The sequence below is a fragment of the Ischnura elegans genome, chromosome 8 (assembly GCF_921293095.1).
Source record: "Ischnura elegans chromosome 8, ioIscEleg1.1, whole genome shotgun sequence".
Taxonomy (NCBI): Eukaryota; Metazoa; Arthropoda; class Insecta; order Odonata; family Coenagrionidae; genus Ischnura; species Ischnura elegans.
The window spans coordinates 13,996,456-14,018,913 of NC_060253.1; the positions used below are offsets into that span (position 1 = coordinate 13,996,456).

The window sequence follows — 22,458 nt, forward strand, 5'->3', positions numbered from 1 at the left end:
GCGCTTTAAAGCCTCATCCTTACCCCAGTGCTGGGCGTTTTTACGAAAGTTTAGAAATTTTTAATAATTTTACTACAATACATAGAAATTGAAAATAAAGACGACCATATTGTTTATAAATTTATCTTTAATTATGTGTTTAGGTGTAATATACGCAAATAATATAATATTTTTGCCATCTCTACAAAAATAATCAATTTTCTTAAAAAAAGAAAATTGAAAATTCCGGATTTGTAATACAAATGATAATCACAATTAAAATTAAATATACATTTTCCTTTCAAATACCATTATGTGAAGTGTGAGCATCATTTTTATCGACTATTTATGTTACATAATTTTTTTTTGTATGATATATTTGAAAGCATGGAGATACACAAAATCCTAAATGGCAAATTTTGCACTCAAAAGATGTGTCCTTTCTCCTTGCCTTCCCTGCTTGCTCTGTACCCTTGTCAGAGCACACTTTACATCTTCTTTGAGCCTTTTTCTTTTCTGGGGGAATTGGTATTCTACTGAGAAAATGTTTTCCGGAGAGACGGGTTAGATGACCTCCACTGGGACCAGGTCCTGATGAAGGTTCTTCCTGAGTAATTGCAAGGTCACTGCAGAGTTCCTTCATGAAAGATGTCATTGGAATTTTTTTCCCTGTAACTTGGTTATACAAGACACATGCATTTTGTACTGTCATCAAAATCATGTGGAAAGCTAATTTCCTCCACCATTTCATACTACGGTGGTCAAATACACCATAGGACATACGCTGGTCAGAAAGGTCTACACCAAATTTTTTCTTATTATAGTTCACCACTGCAGCTGGCTTAGTTCTTTGGTTACCTCTTCTATCACTATAGGTCACCATTTCTGATGTATGTCGTGTACTTATGATGTATACATCACGCTTATCCTTCCAACATAACACGAGTACATTACCTTTCCTCCTGTAAACTTGTTCCCCACGACTTAGTTGAGGATTACGAAGAGCACTGGGCATCCCTCTCCTATTTTTTTGCGTTGTTCCTACCAACCCCGTTTGGAGACCTTCCAATTCCATGGCAAGCAAGGGACTTGTATAGTACCTGTCTGTATACAAAGTATGCCCTTTTCCGGCTAAGTTTCCAAGAAGCCTTGTAACAACATCTTTCACAACATTGTCCTGACCGCAAAATACGTCGAAGTTCCAAATATACCCAGAATCAGATTCAGAGAGCATATATAACTTGATGCCATAACGGCTAGGTTTCTGAGGCATGTATTGCTTGAAACTTAGCCTCCCTCTGAATGCACACATGCCTTCATCGATGGTCACATCCTCTGCCGGTTGGTATGCACATTGAAATCTACTTCTGAGCAACTCGAACATGGGACGAACCTTGTGTAGAGGGTCAAAACCTGCCTCCCCTTTCTTCTTTGCACTGGTGTTATCATTCAAATGAAAATTAGCTAAGATGGATAGGAATCTATCCCTACTCATGACACTAGGGCAGAAATTACATGATATGACCGGATCTGTGCTCCAATGATTGGCCAAAGATGGCCTCTCACTGATGCTCATGTGCAAAATAATTGCTAGGAATTTTCGCACATCACCCAGTGTAACAGTTTTCCACTTCAGCAGCCTGCTGTTAGGAGATATTTGATTCAAACTCCTCTTTTTCTGTAAAATTTGCCGAGCATAAAGATTTTATTGTTCCTTGATGATTTTTATAATATCATCATCAAAAAAATAAGAAAAAAAATCAGCAAGAGGAGTGGTTTTGTCGAGACCAGTTTCCTCAACCATACCAGACATTCCGGTGAAAACATTTATATTTGGAACATGGTCTATTTCACTCCAACCTCCATCTTGTGCATCTGCCATGATCCTTCGTCCTCCTCTGCCTCGTGGCCGCCCTCTTCTACCTCTCAAACCCCTTTGATTCATGGCCGCTGCTTCGGTCTCACAATCACTGGTGCTACTGCTGTCACTCGAATCTAAAGGAACAAAATAGAAGTATACAAAACAGGCATTTGAGAAACCAAGTTGAAAATATTCAAGAAACCTTGAGTAATATGTAAGAATAAAATTATCTAAAAAACGACCTTACGCAATATTTCACAAGTAACGTAAGTGGGCTTCAAGAATAACAGAGGTCGTTACGCAGAATAAAAAAAATACCAAATAAAAGACATTAGCTTACCTAAGTCAGATGTCACTTCGTTTAAAATGAAATCTGGATCATCTTCACTAAGTTCAGCATCATCAGAAGTGCCACTGTCATCCCATTCCCGACGTAGTTCTCTAAGAATATCTTCATCACGGAGCATAGCGTCGGCCATGATGACTGCTTTTTCCACAACTGACAGGGTGATGCAATACCTATATTTTTTCGGTCATTACTGTAGTGAGCTGCCATCTAGAATATTTTCTATGCACTAACTCGTGTAAACAACCGATCTAAGTAGATTTCAGAACGTAATATTACGCTGGCTACATAAAAGACAATCAAATTCAAACTGACGTAATATTACGTTGCCCGCAGTTCTACGAAGATTCACGAGAACGTAATATTACGTCGTTAGCACTCAAAGTGTTAAACAAAAAACGCAGTTAAACATTTGCAGGTTTTATGTATACCCGTCCAAATGACATGCAAGTAAGGCTAAGTGATAGTCCAGTGGTCTCGGTGCCAGATTGCTATGCAGGGGAACTGGGTTCGATTCCCGCAGTTGGCATTCCATTTCTTTATGGTTTCTTTCTCCTCTTTATTTTACAGGAGCCGATTAATATTTTCATGAATTTCAGTGGCGTAGCCAGGAATTTCGTTCGGGGGGGTTGTCCAAAACAAGGGGGAGGGGGGAATTTTTGAAAAACAGGGTATTAAGGAATGGGTTTTAATTTATAATTTTAACACTTTTCATAATCGAGAAAACTTCATTTGTTAAAGAAATGTTGTTTTTCTTATTTCATGATTTTTCAATATTTTGTTTTCTTTTATGAAGGAATTAGATTATTGTGTTTTTATATTTCCGGTGGGGGGGGGGGGGGGTCCGGACCCCCCCTGGCTACGCCAGTGAATTTTACCCAAATTTTTCTTTGTATGCGTGGCTTCAATATTATTTTACTGCAATGCGGCGTCATGTTTTCCCATTTTTTTATCACGTACGTCAATAAAGGCTTACGTAAGCCTTCCTTTAACTATGCTATTTCCGTGTCAGAAAACATGTTATTCTTCCATTTGGTTAGAATATCCCCTTTACTCCTTATCTATATATACTACATGAAACCCACTTCCGGCCACTGACTGAGTGATTCATACAAATATTTGGGGTGAACGTAAGGAACGAAAAAAGTCGGAGAATAGGGTAGTTTCCTTCATCAAAGAAAACGAAAGGCATTGATTGCGATTCGTTACCCACCGTTAGTGTGTTCATAATACACAAATTATTTGGTTTTTGAAATACCGGTTTAGACGAATGGCAAGGGTCAAATTTTATCCTCATTTGAAAAAGGCCAGATTGGCCCCCATGCGATGCCACTCCACGTGACGTCACAGGGACCTAGTTTCTACACGAGAGGATAGGAGTTATACATCGTCTGAGGTTACCAATGCATGCATGAGGCACAGAGCTCAGGGAAACATGTCTTAATAATCACCTACTAAAACTGGCTGAGGTCGGAAAGTTTTCTTCGTTTGATAAGGTATTAATAAACCTTTTTTAAGCCAAGCGCTACCATTCAGCAAGGTACTCAGCTACCCGCTGGCAGCCTGCGACGTATCAGCGCTAAGCCTCGCCTCAAGGTCACCTCACCGGGCGGGAGGGGGAACCAGAAATACGACGTACGGAGATATTTCCCGGCATTCATACTTGAGCGTCGCGTTTTCGCGCGCTTGAAATTTTTCACTTTTCATTTAATCGCGAAAAATAGATATTGTCATTTAAAAATCTAAAAGCGTGAAATACGTACTCCAGGAGTAATAATCTTTCGATTAAGGCAATAAAAAATAATAGGAAACCACCCTATTGACCTCATATCGAATCATTTGTACCCATGGGGTCAATTGTCGAAGCACTAAATTTTCCGTCTATTTCACTACTACCACCGCTGCTATAGTATAATGTCGCTATGCCTCCCCTATTTAGGGGCAATAGGGTGGTTTCCTATTATTTTTTTATTGCCTAAATCGAAAGATCCTGGAGTACGTATTTCACGCTTTTAGATTTTTAAATGACGATATCTATTTTTCGCGATTACATGAAAAGTGAACATTTTCAAGCGCGCGAAAACGCGACGGGTAAGTGTGAATGCCGGGAAATCTCCGTGTGACGTCGTTCTGGTTCCCGCTGCCGCAAGTGAGGCGACCTTGGGGCGAGGCTTTTAGCGCTGATACCACGCAGGCTGCTAGCAGGTAGCTGAGTATCATGTTAGCTGGTTGCGCTTGGCTTAAATATACTAGGATTATTAATACCTCATCAAACGAAGCAAACTTTCCGACCTTAGGCAGTTTTAATAGGTGATTATTAAGACATGTTTCCCCGAGCTCTGTGTCTCATGCATGCATTTGTAATTTCAGACGATGTAAAACTCCTATCTACTCGTATAGGAACTAGGTCCCTGTGACGTCACGTTGAGTTGAATCACATGGGCGCCAATCTGGCCTTTTTCAAATGAGGATAAAATTGACCATTACCATTCGTCTAAACTGGTGTTTCTAAAACCAAATAATTTGTATATTATGAATACACTAAAGGTGGGTAAAGAATCGCAATCAATGCCTTTCGTTTTCTTTGATGAAGGAAATTACCCCATTGTATTCGTGCATACTAACTATCTGCGTATCTATTATTACGTATGAATACGTATTACGTATCATTATGTATACGTATTATATTTCTAAAACCAAATAATTTGTATATTATTAATACATTAATGGTGGGTAACGAATCGCAATCAATGCCTTTCGTTTTCTTTGATGAAGGAAACTACCCTATTGGGGATAAAAAAGTAATGTTTCAAAAATATCATTTTTTGACCCTAGACCACGTTACTAGGTCGAAGAAACCAATTTTCAGATCGAACGGAGCACTTTTAATTTTGGTCTAATCGTGCAGTTTCACTTTTTTGTGACTAAATATCTCATCAGCTGAGGGAGAAATTGTGAATTGTGTCATAGGATTCAACAAAAATTGTAAGAACTGGCAGAATGAGGGAGGTTCTGTTCATGAATCTCTTTCTCTTCCTTCCTCCATGTGGCTTTCCCCACATCCTTATCTCTAACACTTCAGCATCCCCTTTGGAGAGTGGACAGGTTAACCAAGGACCCTGGTGCCTAAGTGCTCAAACCAGATGAAATAAGTGATTGAAGGAGAAAACGTGGTGGGTAAGGCCCTGATGGGGATTATTGCTAGTAGACCACTGACTCCTCGCCTATTAGCAAATACTACAAACTCTCGTTAATACGAAGTTCATGGACCGAAAACAGGATGTTCGTTATAACGAAGTTGGTATGAACGTTTTTTTAGGAATCGTCGAGAAAGAAAAGTATATAAATTACGTGATTAAATTACGCGCAAATATATTAAAACAACAAAATTTGTTTCAGTTTCTTAATATAAGAATGCGGCATAAAGCAATCAAGGGCTCATATCATCCCGAATACAGTTAGTCCTCGATATACGAACTAGATGCGTTCCGAGACCTTGTTTGTAAGTTGATAAACCTACAGACCGGCCGGCCAAAGTTGTCCGATGACAGGCAGAATGGTCTAGTTCGGGGTAGGGTGCAAGGTAAGAAAGCGAAACGCCTTCGTCACTTGTAAACTAAAGGGCTCCGTGAAGAAAGGAGTCGGAAGGGACGACGAGCGTGAAGGACCTATAGGAAAAATCCCTTGCTTTGGTGATTCGAAGAAAGGGATTGTTTTGGTGGTTCAGGCTTGTGTCGGTGCTCCATATGCATGTGACTACGTTTTATGACTAGGCGAGGGTGTGAGGTGCGTTTGGGGGAAAGCGATTGGCTGCAAACCGTTATGACGGAGGATTTTCCGTCCATCCTTTCGTGCTGTCATCGGACAACTCTCGCCGGCCGGACTGTATACAAGGTATCAAGGAGTACGATTACCCTACAGAATGCAACACTGCATCACAATGGTGCGCTAACTCACGATTTTGACGAACTGATCTAGCTCGGCGTGCGACGCAGCCGGAGCCGAGAAAATCGCTCTCCGCGGTCACGAAAAACGGGCGAAACACTGAACAGTTCCTAACCTCACACCGGATTCAATGTTACTTTGTTCAGATTATGCCCAAAGTGCGAGTTCCTCTACGCCACACCGCGTCGCATCGGCCAAATGGAAAGGCGCCGAATTCGAAAAATTTGAATGCTATTATTTTTGAAAGTTTGTAAATCGAATATGCGTAGGAATAAGACTAACTGTACGTCCAATTTACGAGCGGTTGTGAGTGGGTAGCCATGATTCCGCGGGAATGAAGCTTATATTATATGATGTTACGTGTATACTGAAAAAAGAACCATAATTGACGCTCTTGGGCGCAGCAACGAGGAGAACTTAAACGTGGGGCAGTTTTTAAAACTTATCGTAGCGTATATCCATGTAAATGCCGTTGCTTATTCGTTGAACTTTGTAATAAAGTTCATTTTGTAACTGCCGGGACCTGTACTGAGGTTCGTAATTTCGTAATAATGTTGTTCGTATTAACGAGAGTATACTGTAGTCTTACCTCATCCTCTGCCGTCTTATTTCTTCTGTAAGTTTTCTCTACAAACTTACCATATCTAGAACTTCCTACTGTGGCATTCTCTCTGTCTATGTCATCTTCTCTATTACCTCATCTCCATTTTTTTTGCAATGTTGGACCTGTCGTGGTATATTTCATAAAATAAACACCAAAAAGTATTTGGACATGACTGCTACATAGGCCTTGGACTATACTCAGTACATGACAAATAAGCACTTGCAAAATTTCGAAAATGTAATCAGCTGTCAAAGTTCTTCGCCCGCAACCCATTTCTCATTGATGGCATTTGCCCCAGTGCTTGCTGGCTCATGATCGAGGCCCCTCACTGAAAAATGGGTTGCGGGCAAAGAACTTCGAAAGCTGATTACATTTTAGAAATTTTGCAAGCGCTTATTTGTCATGCTAAGCTACCATCCAACCAAATTTGAACAGAATCAGAGGGGGTATACTCTGTAAATGCTCTTTGCCTTATGCCTCCTGTCTCTCCTAATCCTTTCTATCAGCACACTTGTTCCTAGCTTGGAAAACACCGTCTTCCTTAACCTTTTGTAGGGGGAAATGGATCTGACAGGCACATTGCAAGTGTTTTTTTTCATTTCTCCACCCCACTATGCGGCATGGACCCTTGGCGCTCAAAGTAAGTGTTTGTTTTGACAGGCTCTATGCAGCCTTTTTCCGCTTTCCGTATTTATGGCGATTGATCAAAGTGGTGGATTATTTAGCATATTAAAGCAAAATAATAGCATAATTAGCAAAATGACTAAGAAAAATAAAGAACACTGATCTTCATATGCAAAAATACATTAAATGTACCAAAACTCGATAGCCTAAAAAGCATGTTAAATCACACTTTGCTGTATTGGTTTGGGGCCGTATGACAGGGGTGCAGCCAGGAATTAAGGCTGTGAGAGGTTTAGGTGCAACTAATACCTGGGTGTGTGAGGGTATGGGATACCCACCAGGATAAGCGGTAGGTGCAAGATTAATAAATTGCGGAATTTTAAGATAAATGGTTCAAAATGGTGAGTTTTACGGCTTTCTGAGGGATATTTTATTAAAACTTAAACTACTCTATTAGTAATATCAATCCAATTAAGTAAAATGGATAAAACTTAAATATTTCTCTGAGCTCTGCGGGGGGGGGGGGGGGGGGGGGGGGGGAAGGGGTTATCCCCCAAAACCCCTCCCTTGCTGCGCCACTGCCGTATGATGGCATGTAAAGTGGTCCATGCAAGGCATGAATCTGATGAATCGAGTGACATGTTTGGGGTTGTCTCCTAGCACTTCAGCTAGGTTTCCCCCAAGGCTATTACGAGATTAAGCATGCTGATATCTTTATCAGTCCGTCACGATATGTCACAGTGTTAGCGTACAATCACAATCATCATGTTGGGGCTGAATTTTCTCTTCCATGGAGAGGTATGAATGCGTTAGGGTGGAGTGACTTATGCTACAATGATTTTCCTCCCAGCAGACATTCCTCATGGAAGTCTGTCACGCAGATGTTACAGGCTTGATTTCGAGACGCTTGTTTTCTTCAATTGCTAGCCATTGTGTCTTTATGTAGGTTATTCATTGTTTTCTTATTTACTTTCCTTCTTCTAAATCCTTTTCTATGTATCTTATCCCTTGAATTGACCACTGAAGAGTATAACCTTTAGAAATTAATTTTATTGAATCTTATTGTGTAGTGATGATGTTTCAATATCAATGACTTATCATAAAAATTCACTTACTAATATCTAGAAATTTTGACTGTCTACTACTTGAGGATGCCAATAACTTCCTTATGCTTACAGCAGGCTTGTCTCCAATTTAAATTTGAATCACTGCCCATCATAGTCTAGTCCACTTCTCTGTATCTACCTGTGCTTTGTCTGACTTAGATAATGTGAAGTCTTGCAATTGAGAATTTGTAGTGAGTAATGTGGGCTGGTCTTGCAAGCGGCCCACTCAGTTTGGCCTGGCCTTCAATTTTGACTGCATATAGTCCTTTTTTAATGTTTTCATAATGAAGGAGTTTGAGGAGGGTTATTATATTTAATCAACCAGTTGCTTTTTTACTTATGACATTGATTTAACCATGTTATTTTTCTGGAAAATTAACAAAAATTGCTCCACTAAACTTATACAATAATTCTTTTTACATTTTAGCAAATATTATACATTTTTATAAAAATTTGTACATATATAATTAATTTGGCACACACATGCTATCCATATAAATTTTTTATGCACAGTAAAATAAAACTTGGTAAATCTTTGCAAAACTTAACATACATATTGTCACCAATCGGCAGTGGTAAAAGTATTGGCTGACACGGAATAAATATTCAAAGGAATTTGTAAAAGACGATAAATCATCACTCATAGTTATTTTAAAGAAATTCTCATGGAGAAATGCTCAGTAGATGCCATTAGATCAAATGTGTACTCTTTTATTCCTTAACAGGAGGAATTTTGGTTTTTGACCTGTAGGTCTTAATCTCTGATTTACATGTGTGCATAGATTAGCAAAAAGATTCCTAATTGCGTGGTTAAAGTCATCTATGCTCCCACGTCAAATTAAACTCTGATTGTAGAATGTAAGTTGTTTGAGAGTTTGTAATCGGCAACATTTTGATTTGTACAAGTTTTTAGGAGAGCTGATATTTTGTAATACATTATACCTAATTTTCCTCATTCGTGAATGAATGGGTTTGTTTTGATTAATGATTCTCCTACATTTTAGCAGTCCTTATGTTAATGTTATTATTTTTATCACATGACTAGCACAATATATCAGATGTCATAACTTGTGGAGAAGCCTCCTGAATGATCAGCTCCTCTCAACAGATCCTCAGCTGAGAAACCTTGTGTATTTTTCAACTGCAGTAATTCCTCTAGGCATCTTTCCCCCATTGCATCAATGGCTAATGTTTTCAGTGTATTCAGCAGAGCGTGATGGGAACGGCTGGCAATGTGGAAAGCTGTGTCTCCATTTCCATTAACAGCATACAAAAGTGCTGTTATTTGTTGGCCGGGGACAAATTTTTGCACAATGGCGCAAAACAATCCAAAGAGGTGGGGGCTAGCAAGTGTTTGGGCCAGCTGCAATATATTTGGCATCACGAGAGCGAACTCCATAATCGAAGATAGCTGTGGATTGACAAGAAGCTGAGTCAGGCTATTGAATTCTTCCAAGTTCAAATGATGACCAATCATCTCAAGGAGACTGAAAAATAATGATATGAAAAGCTTGTGATCTTTAGTTACTCTTTCTTGTTCTTTATCCTGCATATTCATCAGAGGGCTATTAGAGAGAGAATCGACAATTTCATCATATCTGTTGACCATAGCCATCATTTGCTCATTAAACTCCATATCAAAGGACAGCATGTCTGCCACCATCGACTGTGTAATGTACCAAAGACAGGGATATTTAGCTACTTCATGGCAAACATACTCCGTTAGTGGTATCACTTGAATACTAACTAAATGCTGGAGATGAAATACCCTGGCAGTCAAATCCAAGTCATGATTGTAAACTGCTAATCTTTCATTCATTTGGTCATTTTCATGAAATATTAAGTTCACAAACTCTTTCTCATCCAGATATGAATCTGACCTTAGTTTTTTTAGGAATTGGTAACAATGATGAGTGGCGTCACTCGTGAAATTGGAAAATACTGGGTGAACAGCTGAGTGGATCATCTTCTTGCATTCATTTGTGGGTACGTGAGAGGTCGCCAAATCCCACCAGTATTTCCAAACAATATCACTGGGGTTGCATAATGCTGAATGCAGTTGATTGTATCTGTGCGATCCAGCTAAAAATGATTTTCTCTCCTCATACTGCATCTTCTTGCTGACTTGATTCCAGATTTTCTCAATTTCTTCAATATTATCCGTTTCTAAAATTCTACTCCAAGATAATACAAAGCTGTGGTTTTTCAGAATTAGTTCTGAATATTCAATTTGCTGGAGGACATCAGAAGCCAGAGTATCCATGGCACGGTAACTGTTTGCATCTAAAATGCTCCAGATTTCAGTATTTTGTGTGAGCACATGCTTTAATGTATCTCTGAATGTTTCCTGATGTTGGGCTAGGAAATTAATGATCTCTGATAGATAGTTTCCTAACCTGTGAAAAGCACTAGTGAATCCTTCCGGAAGGAAAAAATGCCAGGTGCATCTTTTGAAATTTTGGTTTAAATCATCAGTCAACTCATTTTCAACGACTAATTGGAGAAGCCTTTTGGTCATATCTCCAACATTATTTGTTGAAAACACCTCAATGCCATCAAAGCATCTGAGGTATGCAATCAGCTGGAAAACATTGAAGTTTCCCCTTCCCGGCGATGCCCTCTTTATAATTGTCTGTGTTGGGTAGATGAACCAATCGTAGCTATTGACTCCAATTTCAGTGTACTCGCTCTCTCTTGGGAAATTATTTTCTTTTATCAGCAGCCTAACCACTTCTACCCCAAACTCGTTAAAAAATGCCTGTAGGATTGAAGGGAAAGTGACAGCCACGACGACATATAAGCAGGCATTGATGTATCTCCATAGGTCTTCCTCCGACAGGGCAGAAACTTTGAAATGGAGTTTTTCCTCCGGCTTAAGCTCCAGCAAATGCTCCAAAAACCACCACACTCCCGAGAAGGTAGAGTCGAAGAAAAGTTTCTGAAGCCAGAAGAGGGTTACCTTCTTCTTCTTAGCTTTCCTGATTGACCACTTTGCAAACAAATATTCCGCGAATGATCTGTGTACGAATTGATCAGGTCCCATTACATCCTTAATGAGTCCAACCCTGACAGCATCCTCAATTTCCTCCTTGTTGCAGAAACACGGTGCTGGCTGCAAGAAAATATTTGCGGACAGCTTCTCCAAGGTTTTATATGCACTTTTCTTGGCCATTTCTGCACTTCTACCCGCGGCAACACTGTCGGAAGACATAGCCTTTTCCTTGTCGAATATCTTCATCTTTATATATAGAAACTGTTCATACAGCTGACTGACGTTCCATTTCTCAGCAACGGCGAAGTTCTCTTCAAAAACCACATTTGCAACCATGAAAATATGCAGAGGCGTCTCTGTGAATCTTTCTCTATCTTTATTTTGGCGACTTATATTTTTTATCAATGCCTCTGAAAAATTGCTGAAGTTAATCCCGTGACGAGTGAGCTTAGCCTTGGAACCAGTCTTTATGGCCTCTGCTAAGCCATGCAGCTTAATTAATATCTCTTCAATATCTACTGTGGGATTGATTTTGCTAAACTGAGTCAGTTCATCGCCAATGTCCTGAATCTTTTTCAGTCTTTTATCATTTGGGTAATTTTTAAGTGATACATTCCAGTATCCATTTAGGAAATCCGTTTGATTCTGTATTTTGAATGGCACCAACCTGAAGGCAATGCAGTTCAAAGCTTTTTGCAGGTCATATCTTTCATTCAGCCTCGTTGATACACAAAATTTTATGGAAGCTGTTTTACTTAGCTCCTTGAGGAAGCCGATCACTTCATCTTTGTACTTGGGACAGATTTCATCAAAGCCATCAAATAGAACTATGATACCTCCTGATCGTTTTGCATACGTTCTGAAAAGTGTCAAATCAAGGGATGCTGTTTGCCGAGTGCATGCCATACTGAATAAAAACTTAATGACCTTCTCGTAATCATCTAAATTGTTCAGCCCATCTGACCACACCTGTGAATGCGAACTGGCGTAGAAATTTAAGTTGGTGGATACTATCCAGTTATCAGGGAACAGCTTCTTAAGTGCAGTTGCTATGTTGTTCATTACAAACGATTTACCACTTCCCGAGTTATCTGCTATCAGTGTTGGTTTCAGTTTCAGAGCTACAGTTTTGAAATGGGTCTCCTCAGGTTTTACAGTTATTTCATGCTGAATGAATTGCTCTTCCGATAAGTGTTTGTTCTTTGCGTTATTTGATTCAGCATTTCTTGTCTCTTGCCACTCAATGAAGTTTAGGTAATGGCCCCTTTCATAATTATTTGTATCTGCAGTAATATACTCCATTATGTTGTCTACCCTTCCGTATGACCAATCATACACAAAATCCCGAGAGTCTAATGTGAGGAAATGTATTGGGTGGTAACTGTTTTGACACCAACACAATGTGTCTTCAATGTTCACTCTATTTTGGCAATGAGCTATTACGTATATTTGTGCCTTCACGTCATTGTCGCTCGGATTCCATGACCTTATTAATGCCTCTTTGAGTCCAATGTGAACCAATTCTTCTCTATTCGCATTTCTCACCACAAAGCTTTCACTTTTTTCCAGTAACTTTTCGAGTGCTTCCTTACTAATTTTTCGATGACTGAAAAAGCGTTTTATGTAGTAGTCCTTAGGGTGGAAAAGAGTTTTACACATCTTCTCTTCTGAACTCCAACCGGGCTGCTCACCAATGCAGATGTGCTTTTCGTCTATTAGGTAAGAGATTTCTGAAGGAGTCAAATTTTCCGACATGAAGTTCTCTACATCGCAGTTAGTTGTGGCTGCTCCAATAACATCACCAACCGTCTTTTTCTCCCCCTGAAATAGTACTTCCTTACACAGTATGATTTTTTTCATGTTTTCTGATAAATCACTCCAGTGGTAATCCAGCGGCTGTATGTCTTTGATAGAAGGTACCTCAGTGTCCAGAACAATGATAATATTTTCACTTATTTTGTCGTAGTTCATGATAGACCTTTGCTCTTCCACCCAATCACTCACAATTTTTTTGAAAATGCAGTCTCTGTCACAATTTCTCTTCTTTCTACAAAATTCAGGAGGCTTTTCCTCGCTCCAAGATATTACCAATGTACTGACAGCTCCGTTGCTCAGGGCTTTCATCACATTAAGCCATTGGTACCTGAATTGCTGCCAGCTCAAGAATAATGGCTCATGCCACACGTCTACTTCTTCTGATGTCACCTCATTTACCAGCTGTGCCTTCAAATGACTCAACCCAAGATGCATATTTGAAACTTTAAGGACCCCTAGGCTATTGTGGCGGTATACTTTTTCTCTAAAATCTCCAACACTGCTGGCGATACTGATCTTTTCATCTGCACTTGCCTTGAGGCATTTGTGAAAGTCACTCATGTCCTTCACGGTCATTTTATTGTTTGTCGAGCTTGACGAAATTGCTTTCTGAAAAGCAGGCATCACAAAATCAATGTAATAGTTTAACAGCTCAGGAAATTGATTCCTCAGTTTAGCCAATCCATCATCATCCTTATCATTTTCAGCGTACGCAGCAACCATGTGTGGTACTCTGACTATTAGTTCCTGCTCCAGCACCTCTTCTGGGTATATGGCTGTGTGAACTCCTCTAAGTATGCTGTCTACTCCATCCATAAACCACACACGATCTGGCAACAGTGAAAACACTTCCATGTACTTTTTCTTCTGTTCTTCATCATCTTTTCTGTATGGCTTTCCATGGTTTTTGAACACTACTGCAATGGCTTTGTGTGCAAGTTCATGAGCAAGAGTTCCCAGCATCTTGCCTTTGTCGTAATCTTCACTCAACTTTGTGCCAACGTACACTCTGTTTTGATTGTATTCAGTCAAGCCTCTAACTTTTTCTCCTTGAATTGCTATCATACGACTCACGTCGCTGGAATGGGCATCAAATATCACCTCAAAGTCAACCTCGTCATGAACAATCTTCAGTAGAGCAGATGTCATTTCGGTTCCATTGAGATGCTTGTAGTAACCCTCAATTATGTCACCTGTGACTCCACTACTTTCATCGTCTCCAAGGATTCGGGATTTGGCAACCATCTTCATCACTTGGGTGCCTCTAACTTTGAAGTAGTACTTGGCGAGCGCTCTATTAAAACTTTCCCTTTGCGATTTGAGTGACATATCAATACGCATGGCTTCATCTTCCCCCGTATCCCTCGCATTTTTGTATTTCAGATAGGCCCAGGCATCAAACTTATTATTCCAAGCTGTTGTCAGTAGTGCAGACTGTCCATCACTGTTGAGGTAGTATGAAGAATTATCCTTTTCAATGAGATTCTTGAGGTCCTTACCAAATGGCATTTCTTTTAGCTTTTTATGAAGTGAATCTCTGTCATTGAAGAAGGCTTTTATTTCATCGTCACCATTCATTAGTTCTTTCAGCCTTACCTTTCCTTTTTCTTGCATTGGGAAAAGGGAATCCGCCCTTAGCAGGAATAACACTATCTGAGGTACTGAAGGATGCTCCTGTAGAAGAGCATGATCTATCGCCCTCATGTGAAAATATTTAACACAAGAATTGACATTGGCACCGTGTTGGAGCAGTATTTTTAGACAGTCTACTTTTCCTGAATGAGCTGATTTCATTAGAGGTGTCTGATTTTGGTTATTGCAAGGCTCATTTATGAGGTTGTACATCTCATAAGAGTGAGCTTTGCTATCACTCATACTCGAGACACCAACCTCCAATACAGCTTTAAGCTGCTCAGGTCCACCCTTATCAATAACAACATTCAGTATATTGCCTTCATCTCCATAGTGTTTTTTCAAATTTATTCTTTTTTTCAATAGTTTTCTGATTGCGATAGTGTCATTTTCTACTACCGAATTATACAACTGTTCATATAATTCTTCTTCGGTGCCCATTTTTAAATTTGGTATTTCTTCCCTGGAATTTTCTAGAAAATTGCAATTATATGATAAATATGCCACAAATATAAATTGCTCATGATGTTATCACGCCTCTCACAATGTTGGACCTCATGCTCACATTAGTGTAGAGTATCAGATTTGATATAAACTTGTACAATAATTACATGAAATTGTCAAGTGTCTAGGGATGACTTGTAGTGCTGGTAGTGAACAAAGCAGCTTTCAAAGGGTTACAGTTTTGCAGCAGTGGAAATAATTGCACCATAAGTATACATTGAAATTTCAGTGTTAGCTCCAGTCATCTGCATTGTTATTCCTTATCCATCCTTCATTAATTTATGTACCATTTATCTTTATCACAATTAAATATTTATATAATCTCAGACATGACTCATTCTGTAAATCACTAATTGTTTCTACTTCCAGTAGGGAACATTTAAGTAATTCATATTATTTTTATGAAATATGAAAATATATATTAGGAATCAATTGCTCCAGTCAATTTGAAAAAAAAAACTTGAAAGGCTCACAAATCTTTGAATGAGGAATTTCAAAAAGTTTTCTTGATTTTATGAAAATATATATGTACTTATGTACTACATAAAATTTCTTATCTTGACTCTGATTTCTTTGAATACTGTAAATATCTGAGCTGGTCATGTAACTATTTTTCGTACGTTCAATACAATATACTACATTATAGTGGTTGATATCTCACTGTAGTGGTTGATGGTTGAGAAATACATTCTGATTTTTACTCATTTAATATCGTTGTTTTACCTATAAAGATTACTTGATTCCTCAAATGTATCATACCTTAACACATCATATTAGTACTACATATATAAATTCAAAATTATGCGAGAATCAACATCAGGAGAGTTAGAAGGTATTGAATATGTGTTTCACACTCAGTCACTTTTCACTTATCACACTGTCATACTTAAATTCATTTCATTTGAATCATTTGTTAGCAATCTTACGATCTATGCATTCTATTTTTGAAGCCACTTCTTTCTTCTTCACATGAATGGAAGCTTTACTTTCTGGTAATTTAAAGCAATGCTTGCTTGTAGTTACAGAGGACTGTGGTATGGATACCATGAAATGAACTGCATTTTACCCTGTGGAGGTAGAGGAGACATTTTTAGCTCATTTTAAATGAAAGATTTAATAGTGATGGGAAAAGTATTGAAAAAATGTAATTGGGCTCAATTTTAATTGCAGTGTCAACTTTGTAATTAATTACAATAACAAATGATTCTTTGAAAACTATAATCAATAGGATTACAATTAATTTTAATTTTAATCCTATTCATGTTGCAATAGTTTCTCAAGCAAGGAGAACTAAGGTGTAAACCAGATTTTTAATCATTCTTCAATGCCATTGAATAAAATAAAAATAAAATTTTTTGATTCAAGCACTTAAGGCATACATAAATATTTTCTACAAAATATTAACTCCCACGGATGAGGTTAATGTGTAGTGATCAGCAGCACTGGAATGCAGTTGATACTGTAGTTTGCTCCTACCCCATAATTTCTGGATAAATTGAAAAGATGGAAATCTTTAAGGTGGCTCTATAATGAAAGGTTTTAGTCCACCCGCTTAAAACAAAAACAAAGTTTAAAAAGAACTAATGAATAAACCACTTGTCTACTCATATCAGGCCTCAGAAATATTAAACTCGATTATTTCAGGTGTAACTTTGTGAAAATCCATTGTACACAATAAAAAAAAATAAATTAAAATTGTGTGAATAAGTACCACAACGTTTTATTGTGTACTCAGAAATATTATTGCTAAGACCTGGTGTACACAAGCAGAGCCAGCCTTAGGGCGGGGCGACTGCCCCGGGCCCCGCGCTTTTGGGGGCCCCGCGTTAGTGAAAAAAAATAAAATATACGATAGTTTGAAAACGCAATTTCAACTATTACTGTATTGTTAAGTCCGTGCTAGACAAAAAATAATATTATGAAAAAGGAATATTAATGCAGTAATTTAAAGTAAAAAGTGCGCTTTTTGTTTATTTTACGTTATATTTTATGAATAAATATAATTATAAATTTAATTTGTATTATACTATTTTGAACTCAACTGCGTGATGGTATTATAACGGCGTAATTACGAAGTCTGAATTTGGGAGGGGAACACATACTTAGCCAGAGAGTGGTAGGGATTCAAAATGCTCGAGTTTGTAGATGGGGTATAGAGTTTAATATTTTAAGTGAAGGGCCCCGCACTGAAGGTTCGCCCCTAGCCCCGCACCTGCTAGCGCCGTCACTGTACACAAGTGGCAATGTGACTTGAAGAATTTTTTGCATACCACCAAGGTAGCAAACGGTTATAAATCCCAAAAAAAAAGACCTTAATGCACCCCTGTATGGTCAAGCCATTCAGAACGAAGAGATAAAAACCACCTTCTGGAGAGAAAAACCAAAAGGTTCAGCCAAGGTTAAAATCACCATAAATTTCAAGTTTTTATGCCATTTTTTGTCATAACATACACCATATGTGCTAGGGAAGATTAGGAAGAAATAATTGAGGTCCTAAAACTTTATTTATAAGAAAAAATAGCATTTTTTGCTTCTTTGACCTAATATGAAGTTAAATGTGAAAATCATAGAAAATATTCTTCCCTTCTTTGGCAAATGATTTTTATCAGTTGAAACAGCATATATATATACATATTTATATACTTTTTGCTGTTAATTGTCATTTCCAACCAAACATTGACACTTAACTTATAGAAATGATGAAATACTTATGGATGCCAGAGCACCTTGCATTTCAAACAAAAACACGAGGTTGACTTTTACATTACTGGCTTATTATTACTCTTGATTGACTATATGTACTTCATACCATTCCATAGTATGTACATACATACATCTTTTTCACATCCATCAGTAGATATTGTCTCCCTCTCTATTGGATTTGATAATGCTGAGTATTTATCAGCCATTATATTAGTTTGTTAGGCTGTTTTTACTTAGAGTTGGCACTACTAAAGACCTAACTTCAACTTGTGAAATTTTGATCCAGATTAGATTTGAATAGCTCTTCTGTACATTGATATGTAAATTTTTAAAACTAAACATAGAAACAGCAGCCTCTGATGCTTGCTCTCACTACTTTAAACTCTATTATCTTATCCACAGTACTATAATAATAATCCCTCTATGTTTCCACTCCGCCTCTTATCAGTGTCCCACCTTTGTTCCTATTTAATTCATCATTGAGGCTTTCACAGTTTATGGTTGATGCGAATAAAATTTTTAGGGTCCTACCATGTAATTCAGGTTGTATACTGAACATTTCGAGTGGCGATAGAAATTAAAAAACAAAAATATAATATCAACCCGGATGGTGGCCTCAAATTGAGCAACTCCTGGATGGCTGTTTTGAACAGACTATCCTCCTCAACCTCTCCCCCTTCCACACCAACCCACTGACTCGAAGAGTATATATTTCAACCCACACCAGAAGCGGCCCAATCACCTCTGAAGAAGCGACCAACAGGGGTCGCAAAACGTTAGGATATAACCTGAGCTATGAAGTAAGACCAAAAAAGTTTATTTTCTCTCAATTTCCCATTTTATTTACTCTCGAGTTATGATCCTTCATTGTTGTTCTCATATTCGAAATTCCTTTTTTTACTGCTTCTTTTCATTTTATCATCTTGGTCACCTCCTCCAAATTATCTTTAATTCTTCTGTTCCAGTACTAGATTTTGTGTCATGACATTTGCCTTTGACTGTACCACAGGTGTGTGAATATTACCCATTAAGGGAATAGGGACACATTTCTTTACTCTGCTCTCTCTTGTACTTCGAGGATTTTTGTTAGGGGATGCCTGAAGGCTACCACTCAAGGCTCAAATGTTTCAGCTATCAATAATTCCATACCTAAAAATAATGGGATTGCATGTTGAGAGTTTTTGTAGTTTTAGTTATTTTTTAACCCTGAAATTTAAGAGACATTTTTGGAAAATAGGCATTAGTGTAAGTAACTATGGCCTGCAGCTCTGTGCACTCAAGATACGACAAAAGGGTGCTGGCCCCTGGCATAGATGCATCATTCAGGTTATTTTACATCTGTGCCATTCAGTGTGGTACCCTAGCCGGGGGCTTGTTACAAGGTTAGGAGCGGAGGGCCAGTTGGAGGGAAAAGGAGAAACCTGCTGTCTACATTATTGTATTGTTGGCATAAAAAACCTTGCACTTTTGTCTTGCATTACTGCGCTTGTTATTGTTGGTTTCAAGTCGAGTTATCTCGTGTTCATCCTATATCCTCAAATTTTAACTCTTACAGAACACTAGTGGTAAGTTTACTACAGATTATTAAATTCATTTATTACTTATCATATTATAGCTGCATGTTTCTGCATATTGATCAGTCTAAATCTATTTTCATATTTTAAAATATGTATGTAGTGCATTCACAATTAAATAGCTAGTTATTTTGTGAGGTATTTGTATTGGGAATGAGCTAATATTCAGGGGCATGTTGTGTCAGGGGCGTCCTCACCAATCTTAGCTCTCCTATCTCTAAGTTGTTACACTGGTGGGTACTTCTTATTATACCACCTCTTGATATTCAGACGTTTTCAAGGCCCATGTTCAAAACTTCCAGCTTGCCCCCCTGCATTTCAAGAGCTTGCGACCTTTATTGAAATCTATCCTGAATCTTGCCCAGGTTAATATCTAATAAGTTAATTCTCTCCATCTGCCAAAAGATTTTGAAGCAATGTCTTGTTTCTGCTAAACTATACCGCTACCTTTAAATTCAGGTTCTTCACCCCTAATTGTTGTAGTTGTGATACACCTACACCTGAAAAATCGAGTCACGGTAGTTCGAATGGTCCATGACTCGACAAAAACATCTTTTGTCTCTTTCACTCTTCATTACTGGGGAAAATTTAATTACAAAAACATAATGAAAGCTCTGCAATTTTTCACTTTCGTCCTTTGAATGGCAATGCCTTCGGGTAGTTGGAATGAATTCACCGAAGATGATTGGGATTGCGTGCTAGAGTTCATTTATAAATATTACCTCCCTTACCTATTTTTCTATCCAGGTGATCTCTGCATTTCGTTGATATCGACGGCTTGTCATCAAGAACTCAGTGTGGCTGCGACTGTGTAGCCGCATTTGCTGTCGCTACGGCAGCAATAAATGAGAGCAGTCGCAAGCACAGCCCTTAGTACTTACAACTTCACGGAAAAATACAGATTTGTTTGGAATTTTGTGTTTATACACCACAGCCAAGCTTTACCATCTTCTATCGTTCTTTCATGTTGCCGGGACTGTATTGGGATTGCTCATCATTTTTCATCTGAAATCACGATGAAAGTTTTGTTCCCTTGAGTCTTCTTTGAAGTCTTTATCCTATTTTACAGAGGTTCTTTTAAGTCCAAAGTATTCAAGTACATCCGAGTCGTATATAAAGGGTTGTTTTTTTTTTTACAAACCTTAGGACGTAGATGTAACGTTTTTTCTCTCTGCCTGCATACCATCTGATACTTCAGAGTGGAGGAAAGACTATTTTTATGAATGAAAGTAATCGAGAAGCACTTTCGGCAACGCAAGGAAATTGTGAGCGGGAGTTCTGAATGTAAACAAAGCGCGTGCCACAGACCAACCACGGAAAGAGTGGAAGGGACAAATAACCTTTACGGCTTTACGGTGTCTGTAGCGGGTGAAGCGTGATTCGTCTCATTGACACATAAGGCGCTGCTGTACCTCGGGTCTCCTATCATGAGATATCATCATCATCAGTCATGATACTAATATATTAGTACCATGTCATCAGTATTATTGGGAGGCGGGATCATGGAAGAATATGGCGGTATTTTATCGGATAATATTTTTGGTTGGTACAGATAAGTCGATTGTTTTCGAGCTGATAATGGTTATGATAATGGCCCACTGTCGATTTTTTAAAATGTATCGTATTATTCCGATGTCGAACTTGCAATACTGCGAAGGCGTACTATCAATCGCTTTATTTCGGAATGGGCACCCGTCGACCCCGTTCCTTCAGCACTGCATAGCGACTGTTATTCAATTCAATTTAACATGGAAATCACGATATCCGTAAATGTCATTAACGCATGCGAAGCAGTCGGGAGTGGTAAGCAGATATTAAAATAGTGGTAAAGTATTGGCTTTTATGATTTAATGTTCAATGAAAACTGTGAATAGTTAAAATTTTCCTCTCCGTCTCTTTTGAAAGACTTCCCAGAAATAACGAAAAATATGATAGCTGTTCTGATGCATACGTAAAAGACATTACACAAGAGGAATTTTCGCAAATTTAAATTTGGAGCAAATCCGTCCCTCTGATCTGATGACATATGGCACAGATGTCACGGTAACTGAGCGCGTCATACCTACTGTTAGCTGTCACTTCACGCGGCAACAATGGTCGTCGAGGTGACCATGGGCAAGTCTGTGGCCAACAATGCCATCATCACCTTGGTGATGAAAACGAAGGAATGTCTCAGTTCCCAAGAAGCGGGCCACAGTCGCGCACGCCAATGCACAATCTGTCAGTGCGAATGACGACTCGGGCGAATGCCAAGCCATTCCGGAGGAAGAAAATTGCAGCACGGTAAGTTTCTCCTATCACTGCAACAAGCTCTTTGAAAACTTTATCCTCTCACATCTAATTGTAAGCGAAGAACGGAGAGTATGCTATATCCATGGCCTTTATAGGGCCATGGCTATATCTTTCCCAGACGGCACAGGAAGTTTTCGTACCTAAATACGAGGGTGGACAATCAAGATACAAAAATCGCGCTTAGGAAGTTACTTAGAAGGTTTTGTTTCTTTATTTCCTTTAATGACGAAAAAAGATGCAAGAGGACTGGCAAATTCATATGCATCGATAAAATTGTATCTCATCGATAAAACTGTATTCGGTCTGGGACTATTTTCTTTCGCGGGTGGTGCCATCTGGTGCCATCGTGCCATATCCTCCTAGAAAGATCACATGCCTTCACAAGCCGTTGGAGATGGCATCGGATGGCATGGTTTACGTCACGTCTCACCACATTTCAGGGATTTTTGTGGTTAAGTTTGTGAAAAATAGTGTCTGGTAA

At 38.6% G+C, this 22,458-nt stretch overlaps 2 protein-coding genes across 4 annotated transcripts; both read right to left on the bottom strand.

Annotated features, from left to right (window-relative positions):
• On the bottom strand, positions 1-2,418 carry LOC124163657 (piggyBac transposable element-derived protein 4-like). Of its 2 annotated transcripts, none has more exons than XM_046540710.1 (2): positions 2,181-2,418; positions 1-1,974 (listed from the first exon to the last, which is right to left on the bottom strand). In XM_046540710.1, the coding sequence occupies exon 2, from the start codon at positions 1,553-1,555 to the stop codon at positions 326-328; it is 1,230 nt and encodes a 409-aa protein (XP_046396666.1). In that variant the 5' UTR covers positions 1,556-1,974; positions 2,181-2,418; the 3' UTR covers positions 1-325. Both variants share the same exon structure in this region, with proteins under 2 accessions (XP_046396666.1, XP_046396667.1).
• Positions 2,419-8,840: 6,422 nt separating this feature from the next.
• LOC124164019 lies at positions 8,841-21,004 on the bottom strand. 2 transcript variants are annotated; one of them, XM_046541170.1, is made up of 3 exons: positions 20,827-21,004; positions 20,417-20,690; positions 8,841-16,475 (listed from the first exon to the last, which is right to left on the bottom strand). In XM_046541170.1, the coding sequence occupies exon 3, from the start codon at positions 15,343-15,345 to the stop codon at positions 9,520-9,522; it is 5,826 nt and encodes a 1,941-aa protein (XP_046397126.1). In that variant the 5' UTR covers positions 15,346-16,475; positions 20,417-20,690; positions 20,827-21,004; the 3' UTR covers positions 8,841-9,519. The 2 variants fall into 2 exon arrangements, with proteins under 2 accessions (XP_046397126.1, XP_046397125.1); XM_046541169.1 differs by having other exon boundaries at positions 20,417-20,743.
• Positions 21,005-22,458: the final 1,454 nt, after the last annotated feature.

Excerpts from the sequence above, each read along its gene's own strand:
- LOC124163657 (XM_046540710.1), bottom strand. The coding sequence starts at position 1,555 with ATGAGCATCAGTGAGAGGCCATCTTTGGCCAATCATTGGAGCACAGAT.
- LOC124164019 (XM_046541170.1), bottom strand. The coding sequence starts at position 15,345 with ATGGGCACCGAAGAAGAATTATATGAACAGTTGTATAATTCGGTAGTA.